Source organism: Eulemur rufifrons, chromosome 6, assembly GCF_041146395.1.
Source record: "Eulemur rufifrons isolate Redbay chromosome 6, OSU_ERuf_1, whole genome shotgun sequence".
Lineage (NCBI taxonomy): Eukaryota > Metazoa > Chordata > Mammalia > Primates > Lemuridae > Eulemur > Eulemur rufifrons.
In genome coordinates, this window is record NC_090988.1 from 90,805,726 (window position 1) to 90,829,607 (window position 23,882).

The following is a 23,882-nucleotide window of genomic DNA, read 5'->3' on the forward strand; positions in this document are numbered from 1 at the left end:
ATAAATCTCATCCCCTCCACATACCCCAAATCTCCTTTCATTAGATCCTCTGGATCTCAGGTCAACAGTAAGCAGAATCCTCTGATGTGAACAATCTCTTATATGAACATTTCCTTTCTTTTGTTGCTTTCCTCTTTCTCCTCTCCATGTTTCCGCTTAAGTGAGGCATGTTTCTTCTCCTGTAGTTCTCATGTTGAAGGCCTACAGATGAGACGTCGTTCTGGTTGCTTCTCACTGCTACTTCCAGCTCATACCCCTACTTCAGTTCATGATTATTCCTAGTTTCTAATCTCAATCTGACCATGCCAGACTCCACTTTGCCTTATAAAAATCATTCACTGCTTCCAGAGTCATTTCCTCTCATACCTTAAAGGTGCCAGCTCCTGGCTCACTGTCACTCAAAATGGTTCTGCCACACTTCTTGGAGATTTCAATATCCACATAGCTGAACCTTCCAATATACTGGCTCCTAAATTGACCAATTGACCAATTTCCTTCTAGGAATCTCACCCTTTAATCTGTCTCAGCTGTTCATTCCCATGGTCCTACCATAGGCCTTGTCATTACCATCATTTAAAAACTTTCTGTAATTTCAATCTCATACTCATTAATTTTCAAACAATATCCATTGTTTCCAGTTTCCTTCTAACATTGCTCCACTCTAACAACTATTTAACGGTATGGTGACATGCAAACCATTGTTCCTGTCAACTTTTTACGTGACCCCAGATACACTCCTGCCTAAGAAAATATGAAAAATAATTCTCTGTGTCTCAATTATTCTTCCTCCAGGTATGTGTATGTCTTACACCCTCACTTCCTTTGGTTGATTATTCAGATGTATCTTCTCAGTAATGCATATTCTGACTACCTCACCATATAGCGAATCTCACCCACTAACATTTGGTGACTCCTATTCCTACATTTCTGTTTATTTTTTCTACTTAATACTTATCATTACCAGCATGTCATATAGTTTAGTTATTTATTTTATTTATTGTTTAGACACTAGAAAATAATTTATATAAGGGTAAGGATTTTATCTTTCTCAAAAACTTTAATGTGACCTGAATGTCAGATGATTAAAAAAAAAAATAACTTTACTATTAAACCCCACTCCCTAAAATAGTGTCTGGCATATGGTATATATGTATTGAATTATGCATATGGTATATATGTGTTGAATTAATAAATGAAACATAATAAAAATACGTAAATGGGCTTCTTCTCTTCGATGCAGTGCAATAATTCATGGCCAAAAATACTTTTGCTGTGAACAACTAGAAATACCAGATACAATATAGGAATCACCTGTATGAGGTACTGGGGACCTACTGAGAAAACCAAAGCTGAAAGGCATAAGACTAGAGAGACAAGATCTTCAATGCAGTGAGTTTAATTTTGTGGCCATTTTTACTGTGGGAACATGTCTTGATTCTTGACAGGGGCCGGAGGTGGAGAGTCTGGGCTTTGTACCAGTGGAGGGTCCCTGCTGGAGCTGGGGTGGGGAAGAGACACCAACAGAACTTTTGGAGGAAATCTGGACAGCTTGATTCAGGCAGTACTTTTTCTCGAATTTTAGGGGCTGTATAGGATTATTAGGGATTGAATTGCATGCCCCCCAAAGATGTTGAAATCCTAACCCCCAGTGCCTGTGAATGTGACCTCATTTGAAATAAAAGAAAATTTTCAGATGATCAAGTTAAGATGAGGCTATTAGGGTGAATGCTAATCCAAGATATCTGTGTCCTTATAAAAATGGGAAGGAGAGAAGTACGCACACAGGGAGAATGTCACATGAAGAGGGAGGCAGAGAGATTGAGTGATTCATCTACAAGCTAAAGATTGTCAGCAAATCATCAGAAGCAGGAAAGAGGAATGGAACACATTCTCCCTTGCAGTCCTCTGCAGGAACCATGTAATGAAATCAAATAATAAAAGAGCAGAAGGCACAGAAGCAGACTCAGAATGTAAAAATTTAAGAGAACATAAACAAAGTCAAAATGTGGATCTTTGAATAGACAAATAAAATTGATAAATACCCACCACTGTGCTAGTACTTACATGGGTGTATACATTTGTCAAAATTCACCTATTATACATTTTAAAATGCTGCATTGTACGTTTTGTAAATTATACCTTAAGAGGGACATTTAAAATAAAAAGATATTAAAACAAACATTATTTTCTTTCCGTTACCTTTCTTTCTATTCCCTCCATTCCTTTACTGATTTATTGATTTCAAAATATTATAGAAACACAGAAATTTTTATTAGCTACTTAAATTGTAATTATCTATAGTGCATTTTATCAATGTCATTAGCATTAATAATAATTATTTATTGGTATTAATAATTTATTACTATTATTAAATATTATATTTAGTGGTATTATTTTCCAGAATAGGATATTAAGAGAAGTTAAGAATCTTGCCTAAAGTCATAGAAATACAAATGATGGATTTAGAATTCAATTGTGTTGGTATTAATATCTATTTGAGTCTTTATTTGGGCCATTCAAAAAAATCTGGCCGAAAGGAGAAAGCTTTAGGTAACTTTCAGTAGCCTACACCTGGACGTGACTCTGAGGGCATGCCTGAGCGAGCAGCTGGTCACTGTAGTGATTGGTGTTCCTTAGCACAGGGAGGAGGGGGGGCAGGCTCTGAGGACAGAATCTGCCTGTTGACAGCCTTGCTTGGGATGAATTGGCCCCTGGTATGCTGTGGTCTTAGATTGACTGTGCTAAATACCTCACTGAGCAAATCCTTCAAGGTTGGGTGGGAAGGGATGTGGTCTTTCTCCCTCTGGAGGCTGGGCCTTTGTGAACTTTTATGAAATCTCTATAAATATTTGATGGAGAAAACATACATGTGTAATTCACATGTTCTGCCATAGAATATTTTGCATTAATAGACCTGTTTGGTTGTATAGGGACCCTCTATACAGAATAGTGGAATTTTTTTTTAGAAAGTTCTAGAAGCAGAAGTAAGAAACTTTCTGCTGGTATTTTAGACTGGATTTTGAGAGTCTAATTCAGGCCTCTTTAGGAAAGGTTGGCTGTCTGTGGAGTATCTCCTCTCCCCATCGCTTCTGCAGCAGAGTGAACAAACCTAAAGTAAAATTCACACCTTGCAGACAGACTGCACATGATTATCTTCAAAGTAAATCAGAACTGAAAAAGAGAAAACTGTGAGCTTTCTATGGGATGTCATCTCTCTCTCTCTCTTTCTCTCACTCTTTTTTTTTTTTCAAGAAAAAAGGTAAGTTTTCCAGCCCAACTGAATTATTTCTTCTCTCTTGCCTACAACTCAGGACAGCTTAGAGCAGTTGCCATCTAGTTCTGTCTCCTGAGAAACCTGAGGTACCAGGGACATATTTCCCCCAGTAATTAAAACATTCTAATGTCTCAGGAGTCTCTAGCTTACTCTATGCTCTGCTTGATGCAGAAGTAACTCAGGGCAATTCTGATAGAAAAAGAAGACACAGTGAGGGGTACAGAGATATAGTATCCAATACGTGCAGACTCCTTACTTGCCAAGTTTAAAGTCAGGACAAGGGTAGAGATGCATGCTGATTATACACAATCAGGATGCGTTGATACTGATGATGGTCATGTTGGCTGTCCATGACCTTCAATGTCATCTGCTTACTACGTCATCTTTGTGGGGTTGGGGTAAGAAATAATAGATGGGTAGAGGAGCAAGAAATAATTTTTAGTGAAATCCTAGGAGAAACTAATTTTTATCCCTACCATGGTTTTTAGCTCATTTCTATATTAATATATGTGTTTTTCTCTGTCTTGTCTCCTGATTCCTTTTATCTCTCTGACTTTTGCTCACAGTAACATTTCCTGTTTCATTTTGGCTTGAAATCCTCCTATTATTCTAACCTTTCTATCTCCTACTCACTATTATTTTTCAAATATGCATATAAAATTTTTATGTCTTTGACACATCCTGAAGACAGCATCCATTTGGTAGTCAAGACATGAACTCAACATGTCAGTGGTTTCCTTCTTCACCTGTTTATGGTTTCTTGGCTTTATGCTGGCTCCACCTGCATAGTTGGAGTCTGATGCCTTGCCTGGCAGTGTGGCTGGGGTATGAGAGGGAGATTGCTGTGAGTCACACAGGCTTGGGCTCTGGTCTTAGATCCTGACTAATTGCGCACTGGTGAACTTTGCCTCCCAGCTTAGTCTAAAATGTACAAAGCAGAGCCATGCCAACGTGCCTTATGAGATATTGTACTATCAAATGGACAAAAGATGATGAAGGAAAAGTGAGAGAAGGGTATATGTATGAAACACATGATTGAATAACACACACACACACACACACACACACACACACATTTTAACAGTGGAAGACCATTAATAGTGAGAGCTATTTGGGGAAATCTGAGAAGGCTTTACTGAGCAGCTGGTACTTGAACTGGGTACTATGTGCACAGGTAGAAACGGAGGGTTGAGGTTATAGCAGAGGACAGGTCATTCAGCCTCTGTGAGGCATGGAATATTCAGGGAGTGAGATGTCTAGGTATATTTATGAGGCACAGAAAATGTCAGGCGTCTCTGGAGCACTGGAAGGACAAGTGGAAGGCAAGTGAGGGCACCAAGTCGGGGCTTTGAAAGGTGCACTGAGCATCTCAGCCATTGCATTTGCAAACTGGAGAAATCATTTTTTCTATTTATGAATCATCATGTTTTCCAAATACCCACTTTTCCTTTTCAAGTGCTAGAAACAAGGCAAAAAGGGGGAGAAGATAGTAAAAGTGAGAAGAGGAAACACCTGAATTTGAGTCCTTCTTTCTGCTTAAAGACACAGAATAGCCATCCCAAATAAGGTCTGTGAGAATCCACTTCAAGGAATCTAGGGTTGGCCATTTGTAACATTAGCATTCATGAAATCTCAGTCTGGATCTTGGTACATGTGAGTTAATAATTCTCATAATGAAAATTCACTTAGGTATCTCACCCAATGTGAGATGTTACTTTTCTTCCACTGAATTGTGGGAGACATTTTATTTATAATTTTATGAGTAGTAAATATTGTGCAAAATGAATTATGTTGTATGCCATGGGAATACAAACATGATCCTATTACACCAAAGGGAAGATGTTTAACTTTGCTATTACCCACATTTTTCCATCCTTCACAGGGAGTAGTTGAGAGTGGTGGCTTCTGATCCTGGCTCAGAAAGGAAGTGGCCAGTCTCAAGCTTCTGAAGAGTCCTGTTTGGGAAGCCTGCGGGCACCACAGGGGTGTTTACTTCCCACTGTGTTTCTAGATGCAGGGAACAGAAAGACTGATGTCTTCAGTGGGACTCTGGCATCTTAAAGGAGGTAGGCTGTTCACTACAATAAGTTCTAATCCAGTTGTACTCAACTTAGTTTTTAAGAGACGACATTCCATTAAACAACTCTGAGTATTTTTTGTTCTTAGGTGATGAATAAATCTTAAAGATGCTTTCATATTTTTATGGCTCTAGATTTTATACTTTGCCCATGAAAAGTTACTAAAACTTCACAACCTGGTTTTCATGGCCTTTGGAAGAGAGGACAACTGACTATTTCAAGCTTTTCTAGAATGACTGTGGAGTCTGACTAACTAGAGGTTGCATATTGATCTTCTATTTGCCTGATAACTACCTTTCCTTCTGACTTCCATTAAAACTTGGTCTCCTTTCTCTCATTCTAAGGTGCCCTCACTGGTCTGATTTTCATATCTCTGGATCCCAACCTTTTTGACAAGCAAGACTTATTTTATTTCTCTTTTTCTCTCATTCTGGGTCCCATATGTTCAAGGCATTATGTACTTTTATGCATTTTGTTTTTTTATATTTATTAAAGATATTGGGTACTGTCATTCCTAGCTTCTGATCACTATAAAAAAAACTAGTATTATCCACAGTGCTGGTATAATTTCAGCCACTCGACAAAGGAAATTAATGTTTTAAAACAGTTGTGTAGCTGTATTATGGGTAAATAAATAATTTAAATTGAACTTTTTGAAAAGTGGAAGGTTTCTGTTGGAAAGCCAGCATGAATAACCATGATAATATAGCTACAACAATTACACACAGTGCATAGCCTCATCTTCTATATACTTTGCACATACTGAATTATCTAACCTTCATAGCAACACGAAAAGGTAGATCATTTTATTATTTATGTTTTACCTGTGAATATCAAGAAACTTGTTACATGTCAGACTACTGATGAGCAATGAGGTGGAGTTTGAGTCCAGGCAGTGTGGCTTCAGACTCTGCACTGATCACTGTGATAAATCAACACATCTCTGGACTCTATTTCAGTGTTTGCATCTCTCAGAACCTCGTTGAGAACCAGACTCTCTTTAATTAAAGTTATAGTTTGTCTCTACATAATTTTGAACTCTTCAGTGACCAATCTACATTTTTAGGAATTTGTACTCTTCTCACTAAAGATGGTTTCCAGTCTTCTAATATCAATCACGTAGTGCCTTACATCTTTTCTACAATTTTCTTAAAATTCATGTAAGTTGTTACAAAAGGGAGCATTTTTCCATTTTCTCACAATAATTTTTACAATATAATTTTAATTAATTGATTAATAATTTTAATTCCAGGCAATTTTTGTTGAATATTTGAAGTAAAAGCTAATTATGGGCTTATAGAAAAGTAGAGAATATTATAGTTTTTTAAACAAGGGACTGACTAATTAAAATGGGAAAATTGAGAGATTGAAATATATAAAAAGTAAAAAGGTCACAGAAAAAGAGAAATAATAGAGAAAAAGCCAAATCAGAATTCTAAATTAAAAATATAATTATTTGGCTAGATTAATATCCATTTTACTAAAATATCAAGATTCGAAAAGATGGGCTCCAAACAAATTAAAGATGATCAGAAGGGCAGTATTTTCAAAAAAATGTATAAAAATGTAAAATTTGGTTGATAAAGTTTATATGAATATAATAAAATATAAGTTTATTCCTATTAATCTAGTATGATAATATGATATTGTCATAAGATAATTTTTTTTGTCTGTGCCTCAACTTTTCTGACCAATCATCAACACTGAAACACTGGCCTTACTTGTACATGTAAAATAAGGCCATAGAGATGTTATACCCACATTTGCAAATATACTTATAAATATTTCAGGAAGTACATACAAAAACTAAGAGTATATTCTGAAGAGTAAGATTATATATTCAAATCATCTGAAGGGAGATTTTAATGTTTATTTTCATGTTTTCCTGTTTATTTTGAATATTTCATCAAGATCATAAATTATTTTATAATAAATATATAGGTAATAAATGAGTACAAATTAATGAAAAATAATTTTAATACTTAACAATGATAATCTTTAGCATTTGGATAACAATATTGCACTTAGGAAATCATTCTAAAGTGTTTGCAGAGTTGATGTATGAGAGTGAAAAGATGAAGCAACATTAATGTCTTAATGGACAAATGGTCACATAAATATTTCTTATAAAAATTTGTATATTATACCACTGAATTGACAAACTGTGGAGAGGATAACAATGTGAGAATAATTCTAACAATTCTGTCAAGATCAGGATACAAAATGGTATTATATGATGATTTCAATCATATAAACCATATATGTGATTAACTAGGACTTGAAATAGAAAAATCATAAAATTATACATTGAGATTATGGAATTTTTTTCAAATAATGTTTTTAGAAAAAGTATCCTAAGGAATTCAGGATGTATATGTAAGGAGCCACATATATGATTGAAAAAAATCTCTACTTAGGTCCCAGTCATGTACAAATTTTATATCAGGTCAAATTCATAGGCAGATAAGCTCAATATTTTAATGGGGTAAGTTTAAGAGTACAGTGAAGAGGGTAAAGAGTAGTTTCTTTCAATTATGCCAATTTCAAGATATTATCCAGACATCTGTTATACCATGACCATCAGTGAGCCGACATCTTGAATACAAGAGGCATAAGTGAATGGTTGTCAAAATAGATTCTTTGTAAAGCATATTTCATCCAACATACTGAAGGGGTCAGGTATAATGGACACAAAAATGAGTGCACTGAATGGGGAAGATGTTCTTCAGAGGGATTCTCCAACAATACTGGTGCTTAATTATATTGGAATAGTCTTTTTCAGATTGCAAAGTATAGAGATAAGATACATAATACAAGAAATATGTGTATATGTGAGGGTATAAAATCTTTTTTAATTCTCCTGAAAATTCAGAATAAGTTAGGGCACATTTCTGCACACCATTTTTCATATATGAAAGCTAGGTTTCAAAGTAGTTAAGTCACTTGTCCAAAGAAAGAATAAGTTCTGTAGTTCTCAATTTAGATAAGAGTCAACATTTTTGAAGAACTTTTATTTCTTACTCCCCTAAGGCAAAAGCTTGGGTCCAATCCATTGAGTTTCTGAGTTAACAGATAAATCCTGGAGATACCTGGGCATCTGCAAAATTACAAAGATTCATAGGTGATTCTGGTTGACCTCAAAGGCAGTTGGAGGTAACAGGCATGGAAAAGAACCAGGGAAATCAGAGGTCAGGCAACTGATTGCCCCCAAATGTCATTTCTTTCCTTCTCTCTGCAGGTTTTCCACTGCAGCCTACCTACAGACTGCTAGTACAATGATGAATAACAGTGTGACTGAATTCATTCTGTTTGGGTTGTCACAGGATGCTGGAAAGCAGAAAGTAATATTTGGGATCTTCTTGATTCTTTACCTTGCAACTCTGTTGGGGAACTTTCTCATCATGGTGACTATTAAAACAAGCCAGACACTTGGGAGTCCCATGTACTTTTTCCTGTTCTACCTGTCTCTTGCTGATGCTTGCTTCTCAACTACCACAGCCCCCAGGTTGATTGTGGATGCCCTTTCTCAGAAGAAGACCATTTCCTACAATGAGTGCATGACTCAGGTCTTTGCAGCCCATTTCTTTGGATGCATGGAGATCTTTGTGCTCATTCTCATGGCCTTTGATCGCTATGCAGCTATTTGCAAGCCTCTGAGATACACAACCATTATGAGCCGGCACGTCTGTGGTATATTGGTGATTTTGGCCTGGGTAGGGTCTTGTATCCATTCTTCAGCACAGATTTTCCTGGCTTTGAGATTGCCTTTCTGTGGCCCAAATGTGATTGATCACTATTTCTGTGATTTGCAGCCCTTGTTGAAACTTGCCTGCATGGACACTTATGTGATAAATTTACTAATTGTGTCTAATAGTGGGGCCATATGCATGGTGAGTTTCATAATTCTGCTGAACTCCTATATCGTCATCTTATACTCTCTGAGAAACCACAGTGCAGAAGGAAGGCGAAAAGCACTCTCCACATGCACTTCCCACTTTATTGTTGTTGTCCTATTTTTTGGTCCATGTATATTTATATACACACGCCCACCAACAACTTTTCCAATAGACAAGATGGTGGCTGTGTTTTATACAATTGGCACACCCTTACTCAACCCTCTGATCTATACACTGAGGAATGCAGAAGTGAAGAATGCCATGAAAAAATTATGGTGTAACAAAGTATGATGTCAGTTGATAAATAATATATGAGGATTCTAATGCCTGTTTCCTTAACTGTTTAGTTTTGTTGCAAGTACTGAAAAGAGAAAATATTCTGTCAGGAAATAAGCAATCAAGACATGCATGCAGATATATATGTGTGCGTGTGTGTGTATTTGTATGTATAAATACATATGTATATATACACCTTATTCTGAGAAGATTGCATTAGACTATGATGGCTTAAAGATCATAATCATTTTAACCAGTCTGTGATGGCCCTTACTTGAATTCTATCTATATCTGGCCATCATTGTATGGTAACTTTGTTTTCTGTATAAGTTTTTCTTCACAAAGAAATGTACTGACTAATGTACATGACACAATGAATGTGTATGTGTATGTGTGTACACCATTTCTTTTTAGATTTTACTCTAGTCCTTTATGAATGTGATCATAAAAGCTAATCCACATGACTCTGGACACTCACAGAATCAAAGCTGTTTTCTTTCCAACCTGAAGATTAGAGACGATGATCCCAGAATATGCTACTCCAGAAATCTGCCTCTCTGGAGATATCTACCTCCATTCATCCACCCTCAAACTCCAATAAAAGCTGGAGAATTCAGAGAAAACCTACTGGAAAAGCTCTCAAAATGCTTTCGTATGCAATAGGCCTTGTTTTAGCCCATTTTGGGATGCTATAGCAAAATAACATAAACCAGGTATCTTATAAACAACAGATATTTATTTCTTAAAGTTCTGGAGCTGGGAAATCCAATTTCAATGTGCCAGCAGACTCTGTGTCTAGTGAGAGACCCTTCCCAGTTCACAGGCTGCAGTCTTCTTGCTATAAACCTTGCCTGGTTTAAAGGGAAAGGATCTCTCTGGGCCTTATTTTATGAGGGCACTAATTACCTCCTAATACCATTACCTCAGGGATTAGAATTTCTACATATCAATTTGTGGGGGAGCATAAACATTTAGACTGTACTAGGCATAGAGTAATTTGGACATACATTGTAATTCCACATGTATTGTGTCTCTTCAAGACTTTACTTTTAAGATTTTGTTATATATAAAATGTTAATTCATGAATAACATAGCAACACTGGAATTCAATAGAATTTATTTTTATTTAACAAGGGATTGTACTTTACTCCAATTTGAGAATCATTTCTTGGCACTCATTTAAAAGATAGACATTTATATACAAAAGTTAGTATGATTAAACCTTATATGTTTTTCCATTACTGGGATACCTCACTTAGGATAACAGGCACAAAAAGATATAAAGGACATTGGAAACAAAATCAGAGTGGGTGAGAAGGGAATGAGGGTTAAAAACTTACCTATTGGGTACAATAAGCACTGTTCTGGTGTCAGGGACACTAAAAGCTCTGACTTAAGCATTATACAAGGTATCCATTTAACAAAAACATTTGCACCCCCTTAATGTTTTGACATTAAAAAAAAAACCCTTATCTATAAACAGGGAAAACTTCCTAGTGAATTTGGCAGAGACTGACTGTAGAAAGATGTACTGAGGAAAGTGGGAAGGAGAATCACTACAAGTATAGTAGGGGGGCAAAGAAATGAGGTCTGAAAATCCGTATTTGATTGGGTCACTGGAAAAAAGAAATCTGTAAGTGATCTCATAAGAGATCCAAGACAGCTCCTATAAAATCCTTTTGTGATTTATATAGTTAGGGGAGCCATTTTCAGTTTTCCCATGTCTGCATTCAGGGCTGAGGCTTCTGTTTTATTCCTCCCTACTTCCCGCTCCCCTTCCCAGTCTGGTAACTGTCATTCCACTTTCTGTCTCTAGGAAATCAATGGTTTTTAGCATTTAGCTCCCATAAATGAGTGAGAACATGTGAGATTTGTTTATCTGTGCTTAGCTTATTTCCCTTAACGTGGTGTTCTCCAATTCTCTCTATGATGTTGGAAATGCAGGATTTCATTCTTTTCTGTGGCTACATAATATTCCATTGTGTATATGTATCACATTTCTTTATCCTTTCATCCATTTTTGGGTGCTTAGGTTGATTCCATATCTTGGCTATTGTGAATAGTACTGCAACAAACATGGGATGCAGATATCTTTCGATATACTGAATTCCCACTGTTTGGTTATATACCTAGCAGTGGGATTTCTGAGTCATATGGTACTTCTATTTTTTGTTTTTTGAGGAACCTCCATACTGTTCTCCATATTGGTTGCACTAATTTACATTCCCACAGACATGTACGATGGATTCCCCTTCTCCACATCCGCAGCAGAATTTGTTATTACCTGTCTTTTTGATAAAGCCATTTTAACTGTTGTGAGATGATGTCTCGATGCAGTTTTGATTTCCATTTCTCTGATGACTAATGATGTTGAGCATTTTTTCATATGCCTGTTGGCCACTTGTATGTGTTCTTTTGAGAAATGTCTATTCAGATCTTTTCCTATTTTTTTAAATGTGTTAATTGCTTTTTTACTATTGCATTGCTGGACCTCCACATATATTGTAGTTATTAATCCCTAGGTAGATGGATAGTTTGCAAATATTCCCTCCCATTCTGTGGCTTCTCTCTTCACTTTGTTGATTGTTTCCTTTGCCATGCAGATGCTTTTTAGGTTGATGTGATCCCATTTGTCCTAGTTTGCTATGGTTTCCTATGCTTTGGGGATATTACTCAAGTCCTCAGCCAGACAATGTCCTGTAGCATATCACCAATATTTTCCTTTAGTAGTTTCATATCTTTGTGTCTTAGACCTAATTCTTTAATTCGTTTTGACTTTATTTATATGGCAAGAGATGAGGGTCTAGTTTCATTCTTCTGCATATGGATATCCAGTTTTCCCACCACCATTTATTGTAGAGACTGTCCTTTCCCCACTGTATGTTCTTGACAATTTCATCAAAGATAAGTTCACTACAGTTGTGTGTAGTTCCTTCTGGGTTCCCTATTCTGTTCCATTGGTCTATGTGTCTGCTTTTATGCCAGTACCATGCCGTTTTGTTTACTAAAGCTCTGTAGTATAATTCAAGTCAGGTAAGGTGATCCTCCAATTTTGTTCTTTTTGCTCAGGATGGGTTCATCTATTCTGGGTGTAGGGACTGTCCCTGGGCAAGAATTGGCTTGAGCTCAGAGTCAGCAAAGCTGGACATGCTTCTTAGGTCCAAAGGTCAATGGGTCCAGAACCGCTCCTTGAGGCCAGAAGTCAATGGGACAGGAGGCGGTCCATTGACTGCTGAATGCTTCCTGGAGCTAGAGGTCAATGGCCTATTGAAATAGATAAACTGTTTCCTATGGCAAATAGCCAAGGTGTGTCTCATTGTCCTGCACGGTGGTAATGAGGTCCAAAGGTTAAGATGCAAACGTTTGCCTTCCCTTGAGCAATTTCCATAAGAAATGGAACATGTCGCCTCAGGGCTCTAAAGATAGTCATGTACCAGAAGTGGCTGCTGGACAAAAGGAGTATAAAAATAAAGCGACTGGCGTTTTCCACACTGCAGTCTTTACTGTCTATGTGTGTTCGTGTGTTTTTTCTGTGTGTCTGTATGTATGTTTATGTGTTCATCCCCCGTTCTGTAATCAGGCCGCAACACTGGGTCTTTTGAAGTTACATATAAATTTTAGGATTATGTTTTTCTGTGTCTGTAAAGAATGTCACTGGCATTTTGATGGGGATTGTACTGAATCTGTAGATTGCTTTTGGTGGTATGGCCATTTTTACATTATTGATTCTTTCAATCCATGAGCATGGACTATCTTTCCATTCTTTTTGTGTCTTCTTCAAGTTCTTTCCCGAATGTTTTATAGTTTTCATTATAGAATTCTTTCACTTCTTTGGATCAGTTTATTCCTAGGTATTTTGTTTTATTTGTAGCATTTGTAAATGGGATTACATTCTTGTTCTCCTTTTCAGATTGTTTGCTGTTGGCATTAGAAATGTTACTGCTGGCCGGGCGCGGTGGCTCACGCCTGTAATCCTAGCACTCTGGGAGGCCGAGGTGGGCGGATCGTTTGAGCTCAGGAGTTCGAGACCAGCCTGAGCAAGAGCGAGACCCCATCTCTACTAAAAATAGAAAGAAATTATATGGACAGCTAAAAATATATATAGAAAAAATTACCCGGGCATGGTGGTGCATGCCTGTAGTTCCAGCTACTCGGGAGGCTGAGACAGGAGGATCGCTTGAGCTCAGGAGTTTGAGGTTGCTGTGAGCTAGGCTGACGCCACGGCACTCAGTCTAGCCTGGGCAACAGAGTGAGACTCTGTCTCAAAAAAAAAAAAAAAAAAAAAAAAGAAATGTTACTGCTTTTTGTATGTTGATTTTATATCCTACAACTTTACTGAATTTGTTTATCAGTTCTAATAGTCTTTGGGTGAAGTCTTTAGGTTTCTCTAGATATAAGATCATATCATCTGCAAACAAGCATAATTTGACTTCTTCATTTTCCATTTGGATGCTGTTCATTTCTTTCTCTAGATCGGTTGCTCTAGCTAGATCTTCCAGTACTATTGTTAGATCCGGTTTCTCTTGGCCCCAGGAACAGAGAGGCAGAGTCACTGAGGCTGCAAAAAGGCAAAGGAGTTATTGACTAGCCCCGGGCCAGGGTCCAAATTCAAGAGCACCAACGCAGTGGCCTCTCCAGGAGCTAGGACCCCGCCCTGCGGTAAAGGTTAAGCTTTTATACTTTTCTGTATGCTAGTTTTCACACGACACGTTAGTCTGCACACGACACGTTATTCTGCACACAACACGTTAGTCTGCACATGACATACTAGTCTGTACACGACACACTAGCCTGCACTTCCTCCCCCTTCAGTTTATTTGTTCTTTTTTTTAGAAGTGGCTGATCGCATTGGCTTCAGGTTTGTTGACTCTAAGCTTCGGGCTTTTCACGCTGGCGCCAGTTGTAGTTAACATCATCCAAGGGAAGAGGAGGGTCTCCGACGGGGGAGGGGGCTGTTGTTGCATACCTTCTAGTTTTTGGTTACAAGCGATACTGGGAACACACGCCCTGCACAAGCCGTTCATGCGCTGATCATGTCTTGCTCTTCTTATCTACTTAGCTGGTTGGAGGGCACCTGGACTCTCCAGCCCTTTATCAGGAAATAACTTGCGGTTACCTCCCCTCCCCAGGGCTTTGTTTTCCCTTACTTTAGTGAAGCCTGCCATACGCTAAGCACCAAGCCAGCAAGCCATATATACAGAAGCAGAACTAGGCTTCTTACATCCAGGAAGCCTAGCCTATCATGGAGTTACCTTTGTTCTTATCTCTGTTTTTCATTCTGATTAACTATATTTGTTAAACAACTAAAAGCAAGCATAGTCACAGAAGCGAATAGCATCAGTTAGAATCAAAGAGAGCACACATTTTCCTACTATCTCTCTAACTGCATTGGAGCATGTTTTTAGCTCTCTGTCACAACCAAGCGTTAAGCAAGCAAGCCTTGTATACAAAAGCGGAATTTGGCTGTTAGCTATAAGCAAAACAAGTCATCACAGAATTAACTAAAATATTGTTTCAGTCGTGTTCTACACTATGTTGAATAACAGTGGTGAAGGTGGGCATCCGTGTTTCAGATCTTAGAGAAAAGGCTTTCAGTTTTTCCACATACAGTATGATACTAGCTGTGGGTCTGTCACAGATGCCATTTATCATGTGGAGGTAATTTCTTCTATACCCAGTTTTTGAAAGTTTTTATGCTGAATTTTACTGAATGGTTTTTCAATATTGATTCTAATGATAGTATGGTTTTTCTCCTTCATTCTGTTTATATGGTGTATCACATTGATTTGTATATGTTAAACCATCGTTGCATACCTGGGATGAATCCCACTTGATAATGGTGTGTAATATTTTTAATGTGTCATTGAATTTGGTTTGCTAGTATTTTGTTGAGGATTTTGCATCTATGTTCATCAGTAATATTAGCCTATAGTTTTCTTTTTTTGTTGTGTCTTTGGTTTTGGTATTAGGGTGATACAGGCCTTATAGAATGAGTTTGGGAGGGTCCCCTCCTCCTTAATATTTTGGAATAGTTTAAGTAGGATTGGTATTAGTTCTTCTTGGAATGCTTGGGGAATTCAGCAGTGAAGCCATTAGGTCCTAGACATTATTTTTGGGAGTCTTTTTATTGCTTCTATGTGGTTACTTTTTATTGGTTTATTCAGGTTTTGAACTTCTTTCTGGTTCACTCTTGGTAGTTTGTATGTGTCTAGAAATTTATCCATTTATTCCAGGTTTTCTAATTTATTGAATTATAATTACTCATAGTAGCCTCTAATGATTCTTTGGAGTTTTGAATCTTGCAGTATCAGTTGCAATATCAACTGATGAATACAGAATTTTATATCAGCAAGAAAGGAAAATTATTATCCCTCACCCACCATTTCTTCTCCTTGGCTGTGGCTCCTTCTGTCTCTGTCTTTTTCTTTTCTGACTTAAACTTAAAAAATAATTTATCCTATTTTTCATAAGTGTGCATAAATAATGTTTCTTATATTATCCACCCTACTCCATTTATACAATCTTATTTTTATATTATTCCACTCCGTTCCTCTAACAGAAACAAGTAATAAAGGATTAAGCAAAGCAGGGCATGGAATGAAGTGGAAGATGCTAACTGTGGCTTGCAGCAAGAAGCAGGGTTCCAGAATGAATTGGTCAAGTCTGTTGCTGAGTGATATTTATAAATTGTCACCGTGACTAGGACTGTGGTCCATATCAGATGATTCTTCTGTGTCAGAAAACACATACACAATTTCAATTAAAAGAAAATTATACTTCTTAATTCCACCAACAATTAAAGTGATGGAGCTTCTGGGTCATGATTTTTCTGATAAATTACTTCAGTTTTGCATTTTTCTGTGAGGTGTGAATAAACATATAAGTGGGTATCACAAAATGTTTAAAGAGTGTATAAAGGAAAAAATTGTTTGGTGTCGTCCCTTTCTGAAAGGACATGCTGAGCTAAGTTCAAGTTGTCCCTCAGGCTCCCATGTCAATGCTATGTTTGTTTGTTTGTTTGTTTGTTTGTTTTTTAGAGTAAACAGACCTGGTCTATCTTTTTTTTTTTTTTTCCAAATAATACGAAAAGAGAAAAATTCCTTTACAAATTGTACTTTTAGTTTTAAGGTCATGGAACTTCAAGATCAGTTTCTGAGAGAAAAAAATAACATTTTGATTATCTATGAATCTTTGCATTCTTATACATAAAATGTTATTCTGTAATATACACTCATTGCTACCCTAGTCCCAAAACAATGTCTTTGTCCTAATCGATTGATGCTGCCATATCCCAGAACTCAGCTCTTTTATTTAGTACGTGCACAGGAGTTTGCCCTAATTCTGTGATTCCATCATAGTATATACTCAGTATTCTATTCCTGACCATGAAGGAAAATCAAGGCATCTTCTGACAGAAGCCCAGAAGTTGAAAAAAGAAAAAAGAGTAAAAATCCTCTAATTGACTAGGGGCATAAATGTTTTGCAAACATTTGAGCAAGTCAAACCACATAAAACTCTGTGCTGGAAAATCATATTGATGGGAAATTTCCAAACCCTGGTGGAGCTGAGAAGCAATTCTATAGGTTGATGACCCCTCAGGGGAATTTCTTTAGATTCCAGTAGAAACCTGTGGAGGAAACTTTTGCTGCTTTATTTGTTTTCCCTGAGACTATGTTAAAGACAGCACTCGATAAGCAGTGGGGGACATTCTCTACCTTGTTGCCAGAGATGATCTTCCTCTCTCTCTTAGATGTAGAAGGAAGTGTTGGAAACAACCTTTCAGCCACCAAATGGGCTTCTCTCCATAATGAATGGGAGATTAACATCACCAGAATTTTCAAGGAATTGAGAAATGGTGAGATTTATAATTCCTATGTTTGCATTTTCAGAGAGGATTTCAAATTGTGAAGTAGTGCCTCAAAGTGTGGTTATTGCGGTCATGCTATAAAGTTTTATGTGCAGTTGGCTAGTTACATAATCTTTCTGGCTCTCAGACTCTGCATACTTAATGAGAATAATAATATTACCAAGGTGAAAGGATGTGGAAACAAATAAAATAATACTTTTGGAGTCTGTAGAACAGTTTTTGACACATAATAAGTATCCAATAAACAGCCCTGTTAGAATGCAAATTGGTGTTTGTTTTTTGGGAGAGGCTGTAGGAGCACCTAATTACTTTGAGTCTAATAAAATTAGACCTATCTTCAGCCTTTCGTATTATTCAGGTTAAATCCAAATAACTTAGAATGCAACCAGTGCATATTTGTGTCCTTGCTCTCTAATAGCATTTTATTAATTCCTTCTAAAATATTCTCATTTATTATTTATCCCTGATACTCTCCCCCTCCTGATATTTTACATTAAAAAGCAGAATTTTCTGCTGTATAAAGGTGTGTAAAGGACACTGATGTAAATTCAAGGGCTATTGTACCATATATATAGGGTTATTGATATAGAATAAAGCATATATTCTATTGATATAGAATAATATTGATAACAAGTGAAGCATTTATTCTACCGATACAGAATAAAGAGTTTTTTTCTATTGATACGGAATAAAGCATTTTTTCTATTGATACAGAATAAAGCACTTACTATTTCTACTGTGACACCTTAACAAATGGCACAGGGAAGGACATTAAGGGTAAGAAAGCTGTCTCACATCACAGAATGAAGTCTTCTGATTTTAACTATGTCTAGTTTATTTTACCAATACATTTGATGTTACAAATAAAACTAGGTTCCTGCCCCAGAAATGTTCAGAACAATTTAAATTTCTTTAGTGCTACTTGCCCTGGCTTTGTCTTACCTTTAAAATGAGCTAAATCACTAAGATCAGGAAAAAAGACAGTTAAGGCATCCATCAGAAGGAACACCAGTAGAAACAGAGAAAGATTTTTTTGTTTGTTTGTTTTGATCTTTTTCAAAATCCAGAAATAGTAAGAGCATAAAAGTTCAAATATTTAGGGAAATCAGCAGAGCATATAGAGGGAAGAGAAAAGGATCTGAAATTCTGACATTTGAAGAGACCATTCCAGTTTGCTAGAGAAAGGAATATTCTTAGCTAGACAGGCAAGGAATAAATCTTTTGTTGCTGAATAATAATCCTGGCTCAAAAATATGGTGGATTTAAGGAACTTAACAGGGAGGGTAATTACAAATAGGATTTTAATTTATTATTTTTCTTTATCATAACAGTATTTGGAAAAATGTACGAAAATGTGATTGATATGCACACATATGTACATATAAATGCATCTAAAATTTACTGCTTGAAATATATAACTACATAACATCACTTTTAATGACACTATTAATTCCTCTTGTAATTCTGAATGTTATGTATATTTCAACCTCGAAATAGAGATTCTATTATTTTCAGAATGAATTATACTAGACTTAGTTTTCTAGCAAAACCTGATGGGAAGAAAATTGTAGGCAATGTGGATAGTGGGGCATGAGGAGGTCAACTTCCCAAGGTCAAAGCTCCAAGAGGTGCTGTCAATGGGACCTGAGTCATCTGAAGTGCAGCCCCAGCATATTAAGGGCCTGGCTGTCAGGAAAGACCAGGAGAAATATGGACAGAATAAGCTACTAGTAGAGGAGAATGTGAATTTAGTATTGATATCAAGGTGAGTGCATAGAGGACAGGGAGGGCTGGTTGCATGCTATGGCCATTTATGAAGAATATACAAGAGTTTATAATTTTAATATAAGATTCTGTGTAATGTTAGCATATTAGTTCCATCTATAAAATAAATTATCCCCAAACCCTACCTCCTTTTGTCTAAACTGTTTATTTATTTATTTTTTTCTGGCAAAAAGGCAGCATCTTTATTTTTTAACCGCACAATTCCTTTACACATAAAATAGAATAACAGGCTTAGCCTACTTTGCATATTTTAATTTTTTAAAACATAGATTGTTTCCAGGCACTAATCCTCTTATAAAGATTGAAATATTAATATATTGGGCATCCATGATTTTTATAATAATTAATTCTCTTTGCAAATGGTATTATATTTCCTTTACATCCTCAAATTGTGTTTTCCTCTCCACTTTATTTTGCTTTTTCCTCTAGTAGGAATATTGACTTCATGACTAAGATTTTGATGCATGAGCACATTTCAGTATTTTTACTCTCCCACAGGGTTTTTATTCTTCTAGAATGCATAAATCATTTTGAAACCTCCTTTCGGTTCTATAGCACGCTTTTGAGATTATCCACTGGTGTGTTCCTCACACAGAATCACCCTTAGTGTGCAGCCACAGAGAAGGCCCAGATTGGGGTGGTGGAAGGGCTGCTGCTACTGTGCTCGGCTGCACTCACTTCTGGCTGGGCAGAGACTCAAAAAAGCAACCAATAGGAAAAAAAAAAACCCCAAAATAACAAAACAGTAGGTAGCCATCTGTTGCTAAAACAGCCCTTAAATTCACTGAGATCCATGCTAACCACCGAGAACTCACCCCAGCCAATCTCCGCTGGTGGAACCAAACCTCCCGTTCTACACACTTCTTTGACTCCTTGGTACCCTCTGTGACCTCCTCTCCCTTCCCAAGGTGAATGTTGGTGCTCACTGCTCCAAGGAGGACTAACAGTGTGCTTCCCTCCTGCATCTCAGATTTCCCCATCTCTTCCATGGGAGGGTCTCTCTCTCTCTCCCTAACTTTCAGGGACAGTAACAACCCTGTGTTTGACATTTAAGCCCTAAATTTGTCTGAACTGTTTAGATGATAAAAAATATGGTATTGTGTGTGGCCTTTGTAACTTGATGTTTAATTTTAAATATCGTGATAATATAGTATATACATTGCAAATAAAATTTCTTGATAATTTTATATATTTCCTTCTAGATTATAAAATTATATTTAAGATATCTGTACAAATTAGCAGAGTTATTACAAGTTTTCTTCTGTTTTTCTCACTGATAAAGATGCTTCACCTTGTATGTCCTCATATTATTAGTGTTTTACTTATTGCACCATGTGTTATTAATTTGTGATGGCCTGATTTAGGTAAACTTCTTCCTATCATTGAATATTTTAGATATCTCTCAATTTTCACTGTTGTAAATGACATGGAACCATCTTTCATTATAAAACTTCCCCATCACATTTCACCTTCAGAATAAAGTTTTAGAGTTGGGGTTACTTGTATAAAATACACAAACATGTTAATGATTCTGAAATTATTTACTAACATGTTTTACAAAAAGGTTACATGGGTGAAGCAGATTCCCTGCAATTTTAGAATGGTTATAAATAAAAAGTATCATGATATTAAAAACACATTCCTAAGACAAATTCAAATTGCTAGCTTGCTTTGTGTCTGTAGGTAGATGCTGCTTAAAAACAATGCCAATATCAATATTTGATTTCTACTTTGCAAAACACATTAGTAATAACTACCTATTTGACTTGCATGGGTCAGGCAGCTTCAACAAGTGTTACTATCTGTTTTATAGCAGAGGCGGCTGAAGCACAGTAGTTTGTTCAATGACGCATCACTAATACACCATGAAGCTGGGATTGCTTGAGTTTTGCTAGCACCAATTGAACAATTTTTTCTTTTTAATTAACTTTTCATTTGGAGTAATTTTAGGTTAACAGAAAAGTTGCTAAGCAAGTATAGCAATTTTACACTGCTCAATTTCCCTTACTCTTCTCAACTTACATTACCATGGGTATATTTGTCAAGACTATTAAATGAAACTGATATATTACTCCTAACTAAACATCAGATTTTATTCACATTTCACTAATTTGCCCACTACTGTCCTTTTTCTGTTCTAGGATTCAATCTGGGACAACACATTGCATTTAGGACAATTATCTTGTAAGTGATTTAAAATCATAACTCCTGTGGTCACAAACTGTGAGGACACTACAGTCTCCATTGTTAAAGTTTTAACACTAACTTTGGAAATTCCTTTCACCTAAAAGAAGAAGGGGTGGGTTTGTTTATATCTAAGGAACATTTTAATTCCAAAATGGTATTGCTTTTAGAACACCCAGATTATGGAACTGTGGCAATTAAGAATTACTTAATTATTCAATAAATGTAGAGCCTTCTGTTCTTTTCCACCACCCACCCAATTAGGTTTTCTTTGTGCAATGAAGCTATCTGAATAGGAGTGGATGCTGGCGGGTCTGATAATTTAATCAAGGATTTGATTTAATAATGATTTCCACAATAATTTAATCAAGGATTACGAAGGACGTTTAAAAATGTTGTACATTTAAAAAATGTCACTTCAGTACTGAGACCGATCATACAAAATATTTTACACCTGTACATTAAGAACAGGATTGGTAAAAGTCATGTTGGTCATGGTAAAGTAGAAATTAGGAGTGAAATTGGCATTATTATTTTTATGAATTTCTATTCTCCTTTTAAAATGACAGATTTAAAAAAAGCTCAACATTTATTGCATACTTGTTATACATTAAGTGTAGAGCTAGGCATTTTCTATATGTCATTCTCTTTTATAAAGGATGAATTAATTTATTTAAAGGTCCAATTCAGCTCAGAATTTTAAAGGCATATTGGTGGAGTAGCCATGATTTTCAAGTGGCTTTTAAACTGCATGCTATTTCTTCTACTATTTGTAGATAAGTCAGTCTCCAGATTAGGATGTCATGCTGGTCACCTCTGCTCCCATTCCATGCCAATGGCAGGCATAAATAACAAATTACAGACCTCATTTTCTCATAACTCAGAGGTGGCTTAAGAATGCTTCTCAATAACTCACTCCAGGAAGCCACTAGTAAATGATCAAAGCTGGCACTTGAGATGAAAACTATTTCTCTTCTCTACTATATGTGGATGCTTTTCTTTCCCCATATTGAAACTTGGTCTATTTAAAACATTCAGTAATTTATCTCCACCTCAATTCTGCCTGACCTTTCACTAGTACTTTCAGCAATTTCTAATTTTGTGTTCTCAGTGACAACAGAAGCACTCAAGATAATTTCGTATATGGATATGCCAACTTGTTGATGACTATAATACAATAAATTGGTCTCAAACAAATTTTTCTTTATCATAATTATAGATTCTACGTGCTGATCACTGTTGGAGGTGTCACCTTTTCCTTGGAAATCATGCAAAACCAAAGCTTTGTAACTGAGTTTGTCCTCCTGGGGCTTTCGCAGAATCCGAATATTCAGAAAATACTGTTTGTTGTATTTTTGTTTGTCTATATTGCCACCATCGGGGGCAACATGCTAATTGTAGTAACCATCGTCAGCAGTCCTGCTCTACTGGGTTCCCCCATGTACTTCTTCTTGGCTTTCCTGTCCTTCCTAGATGCATGCTTCTCCTCTGTCATCACCCCGAAGATGGTTGTGGACTCCCTCTATGAGAGGAAAACCATCTCCTTTCAAGGCTGCATGATACAGCTATTTGCTGAACACTTCTTTGCTGGGGCAGAGGTGATTGTCCTCACAGCCATGGCCTATGATCGGTATGTGGCCATTTGCAAGCCTTTGCATTACTCTTCCATCATGAACCGGAGGCTCTGTGGAATTCTGATGGGGGTAGCCTGGACAGGGGGCTTCTCACATTCCACGATACAAATTCTCTTTACTTTCCAGTTGCCCTTCTGTGGTCCCAATGTCATTGATCACTTCATGTGTGACTTGTATCCATTACTGGAGCTTGCCTGCACTGACACTCACACCTTTGGCCTCTTGGTGGTTGTCAACAGTGGGTTTTTCTGCATCATAATCTTTTCCTTGTTGCTTGTCTCCTACGGTGTCATCTTGCTCTCTCTGAGGACTCATAGTTCTGAAGGGCGGTGGAAAGCTCTGTCTACCTGTGGATCTCACATTGCTGTTGTGGTTTTGTTCTTTGTCCCGTGCATCTTTGTATACTCACGACCTCCATCTACTTTCTCCTCTGACAAAATGGTGGCAGTAGTTTACACCGTTCTAACTCCCTTGCTTAATCCTCTGATTTATACTTTCAGGAATAAGGAGGTGAAAAATGCCATGAGAAAAGTATGGAACAGATTGGTGGTAGTTTCTTATGGAAAATAAAATATTAAACTTAATAAAAAAAATAAAAATTAGGAGTAAAAAAGTGAAAATAGTCTTAGATAAAAACTTTATGGGATATACTTTATACAGAAAGAGGTAACATAATGTTATTTAAAAAAAGCATTAATGTGGGGTCAGAAAATGATGTTTTCACCTTCAGATCACTCAGCAACTCTGAGTTCACAGCTCAGTATCCTCACATGTAAATTAAAGAGAGTTGAATTTTATTCTTACTTAGAATCTAATGATCAAAAAAAGAATAACAAGATAAATTACCCTATCAGCTTGCTTACCATTCAGTTCATGCTTTGAAAAACC

General features: G+C 36.7%; 2 protein-coding genes across 2 annotated transcripts; both read left to right on the plus strand.

Moving 5' to 3' along the window:
* Positions 1 to 8,627: 8,627 nt before the first annotated feature.
* On the plus strand, positions 8,628 to 9,539 carry LOC138384409 (olfactory receptor 4C11-like). Its single transcript, XM_069469915.1, has one exon. The coding sequence runs from the start codon at positions 8,628 to 8,630 to the stop codon at positions 9,537 to 9,539; it is 912 nt and encodes a 303-aa protein (XP_069326016.1).
* A 13,089-nt stretch (positions 9,540 to 22,628) lies between these two features.
* On the plus strand, positions 22,629 to 23,564 carry LOC138384411 (olfactory receptor 4C15). The gene has a single exon (XM_069469916.1). It carries the CDS (start codon positions 22,629 to 22,631, stop codon positions 23,562 to 23,564), a length of 936 nt encoding a protein of 311 aa, XP_069326017.1.
* Positions 23,565 to 23,882: the final 318 nt, after the last annotated feature.